The 10317-nt window shown below is 33.9% G+C and overlaps 2 protein-coding genes across 4 annotated transcripts; one reads left to right on the forward strand and one right to left on the reverse strand.

The window, feature by feature from the left end:
* Positions 1–1239: 1239 nt before the first annotated feature.
* On the forward strand, positions 1240–5760 carry LOC136200809 (uncharacterized protein At1g01500). 2 transcript variants are annotated; one of them, XM_065991280.1, is made up of 3 exons: positions 1240–1402; positions 2148–2908; positions 5242–5760. In XM_065991280.1, the coding sequence occupies exons 2-3, from the start codon at positions 2207–2209 to the stop codon at positions 5473–5475; spliced, it is 936 nt and encodes a 311-aa protein (XP_065847352.1). In that variant the 5' UTR covers positions 1240–1402; positions 2148–2206; the 3' UTR covers positions 5476–5760. The 2 variants fall into 2 exon arrangements, with proteins under 2 accessions (XP_065847352.1, XP_065847353.1); XM_065991281.1 differs by lacking the exon at positions 1240–1402 and adding an exon at positions 1409–1593.
* Positions 5761–6197: 437 nt separating this feature from the next.
* On the reverse strand, positions 6198–8816 carry LOC136201083 (uncharacterized). 2 transcript variants are annotated; one of them, XM_065991643.1, is made up of 6 exons: positions 8588–8816; positions 7952–8045; positions 7642–7818; positions 7451–7549; positions 7113–7358; positions 6198–6758 (listed from the first exon to the last, which is right to left on the reverse strand). In XM_065991643.1, the coding sequence occupies exons 2-6, from the start codon at positions 8006–8008 to the stop codon at positions 6459–6461; spliced, it is 879 nt and encodes a 292-aa protein (XP_065847715.1). In that variant the 5' UTR covers positions 8009–8045; positions 8588–8816; the 3' UTR covers positions 6198–6458. The 2 variants fall into 2 exon arrangements, with proteins under 2 accessions (XP_065847715.1, XP_065847714.1); XM_065991642.1 differs by having other exon boundaries at positions 8503–8815.
* Between the last annotated feature and the right edge of the window lie 1501 nt (positions 8817–10317).

A 10317-nucleotide genomic window follows, 5' to 3' on the forward strand; every position in this document is an offset into this window, starting at 1 on the left:
TTTTTCTTAACTGTGTAAAGTACATGCCATATTTTATTAAAAAATATCGCACCTCTATGCTTACAAATAGATGAAAGCACAAATACTTTTTTTACTTTTCTTTGTATTTTATAATGCAATAATACTCTATATATATATATATATATATATATATATATATAGCGACCATTCACACTAGAATCTATATGGAATACGACGTAGATTCCCATAGTGAATATAATACTCGTAGTCTTTATCCTGATAAAAAAAATTCCATTTCACTTAGATACCTGATCGACTTGCCCAAACCTGCGTCCATGAGTTTAATTTGGACAAAGGAAAATACTTTAGGCCTCACTCAATCCAGATCCTCCAAAGGCCGCTTATATTTAGAGCGGATTTGGGTTTCACTAAAATAGCACAGGTCTGTCCACCGTGTTTCACTTTTAATATTAATTATTAAATATTTATTTATAAGTATAAATTTTAATTTTATTATTAAAATATATATGTGCGATAACATCCGGATCTATTCCTTCTAGAAGGATGAATAATGATAATGAAATACGAATAATAACAAACATTTATTCCTTCTAGAATAAGGATTAATGACAATTAATGTATGATTAATGATAACCAATGCATTGTTAATGACCATTAATAGAGGCTTGATCTATCTTCGGGGCAAATGTGTAAAAACATAGGAAGAGAATGAGCCTACAACACTATGCCACTACACTTGGATTGAATCTTGGAAGATACGTCATCTAAGTAAGATACAACAGAAGTAGTCTGGATAGGGAGATTCGTCAACTGAAGTATATCTATCATAGTAACTCATCTTGACAGTTTCAAGAAAGATTAAACGACGCCTTTATATTTTCTTTAAAAAGGAGTGAATATATTTAAAATCAATAGCAATTAAAGATGAGTAATGACATGACTGTTCAATTTCGAACATCTTTAATACTCATAGGTTACAAAAGAACATACAAGTACCCTAACTTAGGTATGTTTCATATATGTTGGCTAACTTTCTCCCAACTCTTACCATTAGCTGTTTCTTATCAAATATCACACTGACTAACGACACCTCACAAAAAAGGGATTCTGATCCATTTTTTTCGACAAGTTATCAATATGTTAGATAAGTTCAGCCCCATCCAAATCACACTCCCAACTAGTGACTCACACTCCCAATCCCTATGGAGATCCAGCGGGTAGCCGTTGCAACCCCTATAATTATAAGTGTAGACCCAAAATTATTTGTCTAACATTTGTAATCCACGAAATACTCATTTACGGGTGTGATCTAAATAACGCTCGAAAGCGACTGCTTTGTCCTGCACAACTCTACCATTGTCTCTAATATCGCTATATGGGTTACCACTCTTTCTCATCCTATGCCTGCAACTTTTTCCTGGTTAGAATCTCCCATCTTCAATTTCTTTTCTCTTTTCTGCTTCGCTATTACAACTGTTTTTTGTCTGCTTCTCTCTGATTTGTAAATTCATATATATGATACTGCTCGGCACTTTGATTCCTCTTTTTTCCGTCGTTTTTTGAATTGAATGCTCTGAAAATAGCTATGCGTTACTTCATACGATTCTAATGGTGAGTTTCTCTCTTTCGATGTCAGAAACCGATTTGATCCTCTGTTTTTTGTTTCTTTTTTCATAATCCGGCGTCTTTCTTCCTAATTTTTGAACTGTAATCTGTTCTCTAACTCTTTATCAGAAAGCTCGCTTGATTCTGTAACAGATTGATTCCGGAATAACTAAATATAGATTTTCTTTTCCTATATTTGGCGATTCTTTGATTTTTTTTTTCTTAATGATTCTCGAATTGTGATTTATGGAGTCTGATGTTTGGTTTTGATTTGTAAATAAGTACTAGGTGAGTATTTAAGCTTTTCATTAACCTTCCATTGGTCTTCGAGCAACCTAAATGATTGGGTCACAATTTTCTGTGATTTATTCTTCACTCGTTTCCATATTTCAAGGAGTTCTGTTTCCTAAATGTTAGGTTTCTAATTTATGTTTGCTTGGATATGTCTACGACCATTCAGTTAATCTGTGTTTCTTTTTTTTCGTTTTCCTCTTTTAATTCTTTGCTATATATTGTTTTAAGATAATGCTATTTAGATTGATCTTTGAATGATTTTCTAGATGTTACCAGTCCATTCAAATTTGGAGGATTTCAGTGAGACTTAAGATCTTGGTTCATCATGGAGGATCCTTATGAAACATCTAGCAATGAAGAAGCTGCAAATTCCAATCTCCAGATCATTAGATATTCTCCATTTCATCCCTGCCTTAAATTCTCCTCACCCTGGTTTGATTTGAGAGTATTTTATGTTAGAATTAGTAATTTCCAGGTTGAGGCTTCTACCCCAGAATTTCTCAATCTCAACCATATACCCTTGAGCCCGGATACCTTTTTGGAAATTAATGGTGCAAGAAGTAGCATGTATTCGGATGGTGTTTCTTCCCTTCTCAGAAGGGATAGAGTCGATAAGAAATCTGAAGAAGCTACATTTGTTAGTACAGATAGTATTAGAACCACAGGGAGTATCAAATTTGAGGTTTTCGACAAAGAAGATCTCATTCTGTCTGGAGTTTTGGAGATGTCTAATGGCAACGGTTCTATTGGGGAGTCGAAGAGCAATGACAAACGGTGGAATATGAATTGTGAATCAGCAATGACGGCTTGCACTGGCTTCTTGAAAGGGAAACACATTGTTGGTACTGAGTTACCAACGATTGAGGTTTATGTTGCGGGTTGCTTCTCAGGTACTCCCATTATATTAACCAAGACATTGCAGCTTAGTTATCGAAAGAAGCATATAAGAAAGGGCATGTTGGATACCATCCCAGAGTATGAGACAACTGAACCTCTGAAAAATGTTTCACCAAAACATGATACACAGGTATACATTTTAGAATTTGGCTGTTATACATATCTTTTCATACGTTATTAGTTAGTTTCAACCTTTGATGTATATGGTCTTTGAGTGATTAGTTATTTTTGTGCCCCTCTTTAGAATTTACGTTATGTAGAGAAATTCTATTTGCTTTCTGATTTCCCTTTTTTGTTAGGGTTTCGTATATGCCTCCTGTCTTCAAACATGTTTCTTGTAACTAAAATCCCATGCTTGTTACTTAGAATGGCAAATAGCATCTTATCCTAATCCTATACGTGACATGGTATGGGCAGGCACAGTTTTCAAGTGATGAGGTTACACTTTTTTTCCCCTCATTTTTTGTTGGACTGTTTCAAGATTTTACACCTGGCATATCCTGACGGTATGGGGGAGGTTTTGTGTCCCCACAAGCCACCATCTGGTGGGCATTTTGTTGCTGGCTCCAGCTTTCCTGCATTATCTTTTTCAAACCTCACAGTTGGTTGTTGCAGAGTTTGCTCATTACTGTGATTTGATTTAGAAATTAATAGTGATATTTAGTGTAGTAAGGGTGTTTTCCTTTGAAATTCGTTGACATAAAAGTTGGGGCATGAGGATATTTTTGGCCCCTATGCTTCCAAAATTTGACTTTGAGCCCTTGGAAATTCAGCTCTTGTACTTTTGATTTTCGTTAAATTTTAGCCCTATTACAGAAAGAGAATTCAAAATTATCAGCTCAGCCCTTGCACCAAATAAATTTTCCACTGCACAACTGAATGTTGTCATACTACACTAATCCTAAACATGTATCAACTGTATGATATAGTTTTCTTGCTCGATTTTTTGATTTCACGGTTTTGTATGACGGTTCATGTTAGCCGATCCTGAATCATTTCGGGAATAAGGCTTTGTTGTTGTTGATCCTACATATTGATATGATAGTCAGCTATGTTGCTACATCTGTAACATATGTGGCCTAGGAGGAGCTACATATTGTCGTCAAGTCTTCCTCAGAATTACATCATAGGTGACAATTTTGTGTTTCGTGTCAGAATCGTGTTATCTCATATATATGTTCCATATGGTTTTATATCTTATAAATGATAGAAAAATGATTTTCGTGTCAATCATGTCGTGTTAGTCGGGTTGTCTCTGTAAATCGTATTTTCGTATCAGAAATTGCCACCCCTACATAGAGTTGATGTACCATTTGCATGTTGGGATTTGCATTGTGTTACCATAAGCTCGTCAATTGATGTATTAGATGAATGTCTGATTATTCTAGTTAAGTTATGCTATTGCCAGTCAATAATTGCACCTAAGATGTAATTCTGAGGAAGACTTGACGACAATCATGATTCATAGGCTTAAATTAAATCCCATAATTGTTCTGTTGCTGTTATTTTAGAATGAATTACCTGTCCTAGAATGCATGATTTACCTGAAGATTTTTTGTAAAGTTTGTGTGTGCACATTATGTGGCACGTAGCTGATTGTGAATGCCCTTTATTTTATATATATGTGTGTGCGTGTGTGTGTCTTGTCCATGAATTTGTTTCTTTCTGTTGAATGGGGTGGGGTTGTAGGTATGGGTCTTTTAGAAGTCATCAGGACTAATGACAACATGGCTGTCAAATAATAGTTTTTCTTTATGGAACAATATCAGTTGAGCTGATTTTATCTGTAAAATTGTGGGGAAAGAAAAGCTAACATTTGTGGGTCGTTGGGAACCATCAACCAAAAACAATAATTTTCCATTATTGTTTGCTGTTATTCATAATTAATGCTTGGGAAGTGGGGACTGCCTGTGATTATAGAGATGAACTTGCAACCTTCTACACCTCATCCTCGTGCCTTTATAAGTTCGGGTAAATTACACCCATGACCACTCAACTTTGCTCTTACTAAAATTATAAACCTAAAACTTTGCATTCGTTAACATAAAAGTCATTCAACCTTAACCACTCAAATAACGGGTAATCTTTAATTATAGAGCTAATGAAAATGATAATTCTTGAACTTTTTGTTTTTAAGGTCATTTAAGTATGGTGTGGTTAGGAGAGAAAAAGTGATTTTTTTCATTTTGAGGTTGTCAACGATCATTTCGAGGTTGTTTACTTCCATAAGTGGTCATATTGTTCGTGAAGTCAAAGTTAAGTGACTTTTATGTTAATAAACACAGTTGAGTGACTTTTTTTAGTGGCCATGGGTGTAATTTACCCCTATAGGTTCCATTCGCCGAATTATGACCTCTTCCTCTGCAATTATTGTTTGAAGTTATTTTACTTATAGATGTAAACAATTGTTTTCTTTTTAATATGATCTGTCTCGCTCACGAGTATTGTGATTTTTACTTGCAGATAGCAGAGTACAGAAGTTACAAACCAGAAAGTGAAGAAGATTATAGCAACATGTACTGGAGGAGGACAGAGTCTATGGATGACGAAGATGGCGAACTGTCATGGTTTAATGCCGGTGTGAGGGTTGGTGTAGGAATTGGCCTTGGTATGTGTCTTGGAATCGGTATAGGAGTCGGTTTGCTGGTTCGTACGTATCAATCAACTACTCGAAATTTCAAAAGACGGCTTTTGTGAGTTAGTTATATATTTGGTTCCCCCTGAAATCTGAAGGCAGCTGACTTTCTCAATGTTTACTAATTGATATTCGACTAAGAGATTTTGACAAGAGTGAGTTCGAGTTCTTTCTCTGTATAGCTGACTGTCATTCAGTTTCGTGTTTTCTAATATGTTGTGATGTTTAGTAGAAAGGTATAAGAAACAGTTGGATTCTAGAGGGATTAAAAACCCTTTACATTGATGTGCAAATACGTAATAACTTTGTATTCACTGTGAAAGAAAATCTCTTTCAGTTTTTGAGAAGCCAAGGCAGCAAAAACTCCCCCCACTGTGTTAACATTGGCACTCATTGGCACACCTTAATAAAGAGAATAATAAAGAAAATAAATCATGAGGCGGGTTAGAGGTAGAGTTGTTACAATTCACAAAAGTTGCGGTGTTTTAATCGTGTTATTACACAAATCATACTCGTGTAAATAGATCGTGTCTAACGGGTTATCTTGTCTCAACAGTTAACAGTTCTATTGGGGTCTGAAGTTGCCTCTAATTGGGGGTTAATTTTCTTATCAAGCCTGCCAATTAACAGGTCATATATTGAAGCATTTTTTTTTACTCTATCTCACCCTCATTCTCTTTCTCCATTTTCCACGAAAATTAAAAATATTGGGATTCACCGATTAGTGTACACACAAACAGTTCATTTATGTTAAATGATAATGCTTTCTTCCATAAACAAAATCTAAGAGAGAAGAAGAGATATAACTATTGAATTTTATATTGTCTAAGGAGCAGATAAAATTAAACACAAAACAGACTTTGAATAACACAATGAAGTTGGAAGTTTATTCCATTATTGTAAAACTGCAGACAGCTATTTGTTAGTAAAATTAATATAACATCCTCATTATTCCATCCACTTACTGGCTAACGTTTAAGAGTGAGGATAGTTGGGGCAGTGCTCATCTCTACTTCCATTACAATAACTCCCAGAAGGTGGGAAACTAGGTAACAGAAGGCGCGAGGCCGATTGACTCTGGAACCACCACAGCTCCATGATGCCCATTGGTTGTTTGTTGATTTTTATTGTCCAATCCCCAAAATGAGGTAGCTTTGATATCATCTTGAGACATTACTCTTGAGAACTCTTCATGATTATACTCCAATATGGCTTTCCCTCCAAACACAGTTGGAAGATTTTCTTGGTCGAAATGCGCTTTCATGATTTCTACACTATCAATGTTGTTTGGATAGATAAATTTCACCTTTTGGAATGTTTTGGCATCCAAGAAGTACTTGACAATCTACATCGAAGAAACAGAATATATGTCATTACTATAAGGTCAGACGATTGTTTTGAATCTATGGAATCTAAACAAATGAAATTAAAAACTGTTGCCTGATCTATTCTAACCAAAAAGGTAGACACTGTTGGTCGAATGTTATGTTACTTTTCTCGAGCATTTTAGTCCACAGAAGAAAAAGATTGCTTTTATAATTATGATTAATCATCTAATTTACTATAGCTTATTGGAGGGGGGAAAATCAACGTGGAAACTACTGCAATCCATGAGACATGTAATCACATTTTTAGGTACCATAAACAAGGAACATCTTGATCGCGAAAACAAGACTGCAACTAAATGAAGAACTCAAACCTTCCAGAATGCTTCAAAAATGCGAGGGGGGTTGTAGAGAATTGCACTTGCTAATCTCTCAGGATAGTGGTTTTGCAATATGCTAATAGATTCACGAGCCGTTTTAATAGGTACACTGTTGCTTATTGACCAGCCAGTGAAGTCTATCAACCATGACATTTGTTCTTGATCCTCTGGAAGGTTCATAATAGCATTCTCTATGAGATAAACCAAATGCCGGAGCTGATCGTCCATCGATTTTGTATTCTGCAGTAGACAGCCAATAGTATAGTAAGAATTTTCAAATTGCAGAAACTGTTAAGGTATTTACTTCTTTTCTGTGAGTTATCCAACAGTACCTGCTTTCCTGGCCTTAGTATAAGAACAGTCCTTCCTTGTCTGTCACGAAAACCTGCTGTGTACGCTTTACCAGTCTCACCTTCACTAGCAACTTCATGCTGATACAACGCATGTTTTCATGGTGAGGAATTTTTTTGCATCCAAGCACAAAGAGAAACGAAAATACAAGGAAAAGCACTACTGAGCTTACCCAGCGAATTTCTTCAGGCTTATATATTGATCTCCACTTAAGTGTTTCTTCAAGCATTTTCTTTGATTTATCTACATTCCAGTTCCGAGCTTCCAAATATCTTCTCAAACATGCATCAGAGCAATACTTTAAACTGCGATCAGATAATGCTCCAAGAGCATTTCGAAGCTCAGTGACCTAGGTTAACAGGTGAAATTAAGTAAGCATATATATAGTTGACCCAAACATATGCATTGAAACATAAATATTGAGCTCGTCAGGATCCAAATAATCACAATATTCTTAAAGAAACTTCCAGTAATTATTTTACCTTTGATTCATTGTCCTTCGCCTTATCCTTACTGGAATTACTCCAACGGTGAAACATTGTGTGATGAATGCCAAATCTCGTTCACTAGTTTAACCTATGAAATCAAACATCAGATAAAATCATGCCAGAATATTCATCAGGAATGAATAAACCAAGAAATGAGCTAAACTATCTTCCACTGAAATAGCAGGTTCAACACAAGAACAGATATAGGAGCTTAGAGATACGATTCCTTGATCAAAAACAACATACATATTTTTTTTTTTAAATTAGAACTAATGATCTAGCCAAACAGAATTCACAAAATTGGAGCATTCTGGTACTGCCGATAAGAGAATTACCAAATCAAACTGGTCTATACCTAAAAAAGTGAATCTAGGTCACTAATCTAAACGTAAAAGTAATTGAAATCGCGAAAATGCAAATCATTAAGATAAACACAAAATTTGAAGGCAAAAACGCATCAAAGGTTCATAGTTTCAAACTCTTCCATATAAAAAAAAAATAGAAGGAAGAATCAGGGAGGAACACAAAACGATATACATACATACCTTAACAGAGCATTCAACCAAACACCGAAATCGTAAACAGAAGAAGAAAGGGAAAAGAATTTCAGGTGTTTAGTATTGAATATACCAAAGAAGGAGTGTGTAAAAACCCTTGAGATTTCCTGAGGCAAGGAAAGCAATTTATGGTAGGCTGTCTTAATTTATGGAAGGAAATGCCATCGCTTTCAAGCCTCCACTGCACAGCAAAATCACTTTTCCGGAGCGAAAATGGAGAGAAACAGGTTTTATTTATTTATTTAAATTTATTTATTTTTCTCTTGGCTGCTTCATGAGCTTCCAAATCCAAAGAGACAGAGAGATATTTTATTATTTTGCTACAATGCCATACGTATATTGTTCTCTTCTTTTGTTGACGAAAAGTTGAGGGGTAAATGGTCTTTTCAGTTTCAGTGTTATGGAAACTAAAAATAATTGATTGATAATGATTATTATAAAATTTTAACAAATTATTCACAATAATATATCATAAGTTAAGGTAATAAAATAGGCTTTTCATTTTTTGGGGCCTATTAATATAGGCGTTTAGAATGTATCAATTCAGGTTTTGATGACGGAACGTGATACATTATTTATATTACTCTGTTAAGTTCTGTCAATTGTATATGGAGAGAAAAATTAGAACTTAACGGGATAACATGAACGACGTATTACATTCCGTTATCCAAGTCCATTTTTAAACACTAAACCTATATTAATATTATTTTATACGTGAAGCCTAAATTGATATTTTCTCAAAAACTATAGACGTATTTTGTATAGTTTATCCCTGCGATAATTAGGTTATACCACATTTAATAAATTTGAATTCTTTTTTTTTTGAAAGCAATAAATTTGAATTCTAAAATATAAATTAATTTAAATTAGTAAATAATATTTAAAGTCTAAAATAGAATGAAAATATAATATTAATTTTATTATTTATTAATATAAAATAATATTTATTTAATATAGACTACATTAAATACTACAGAAATAAAATCTAGATTCAGTCAGAAATGTATATTTAATAATCTATCAAATATTTTATCCCAAAAAAAAAAATCTATCAAATATAAAAAGAAAGTCAAAAATACAAAAGTATAATACGACAAATAATATAATATAAAATCTAAACATAAAATAATACTCACAAATATATACCCAAGTATTACAAAAACTATATATTTCAAGAGAATATTATTTTATTGTAACGTGGTTTCGCGGTAATTTTCACCTGATCAGCGACTGATCAAGTTAATTTGATCAGTCACCATTAGATCTGGGAAGTGTGAATCTAAACCTTACGATGATTTTAATCTCTACCATATGATTTAGTAAGCTTTAATCTAACGGTGATTGATCAAATTTACTTGGTCAATCACTGAATAGGTGAAAATTAATATGTCGCTTCTAGCGTTATAAATATAGTTATCAAACTAGAATAGCGTTATAATATTACAAAATAGTATTAATGTATACTTAACGTTTACAAAAGAGTACTAATTTAGGAATCGATAACGGAACGTGGCACATCATTCACATTATTCCGTTAAGTTCTGTTAGTTGTACGTAGAGAGATAAAACGGAACTTAACGGCGTAATATGAATGATGTGTCACGTTCCGTTATCAAAACTTAAATTGGTATTCTTTTGTAAACATTAAGCCTACATTGATGTTATTTTATACGTAGAGCTTAAATCGATACTCTCCAAAAAATTTAGGCCTATTTTAATAGCTTATCCTAATAATAAATTGTAATACCAACAATTCCAATCCACACCATTTTATGTGTTGGAGCTTAGAGGTAAACACCACTA

The sequence above is a fragment of the Euphorbia lathyris genome, chromosome 7 (assembly GCF_963576675.1).
Source record: "Euphorbia lathyris chromosome 7, ddEupLath1.1, whole genome shotgun sequence".
Taxonomy (NCBI): Eukaryota; Viridiplantae; Streptophyta; class Magnoliopsida; order Malpighiales; family Euphorbiaceae; genus Euphorbia; species Euphorbia lathyris.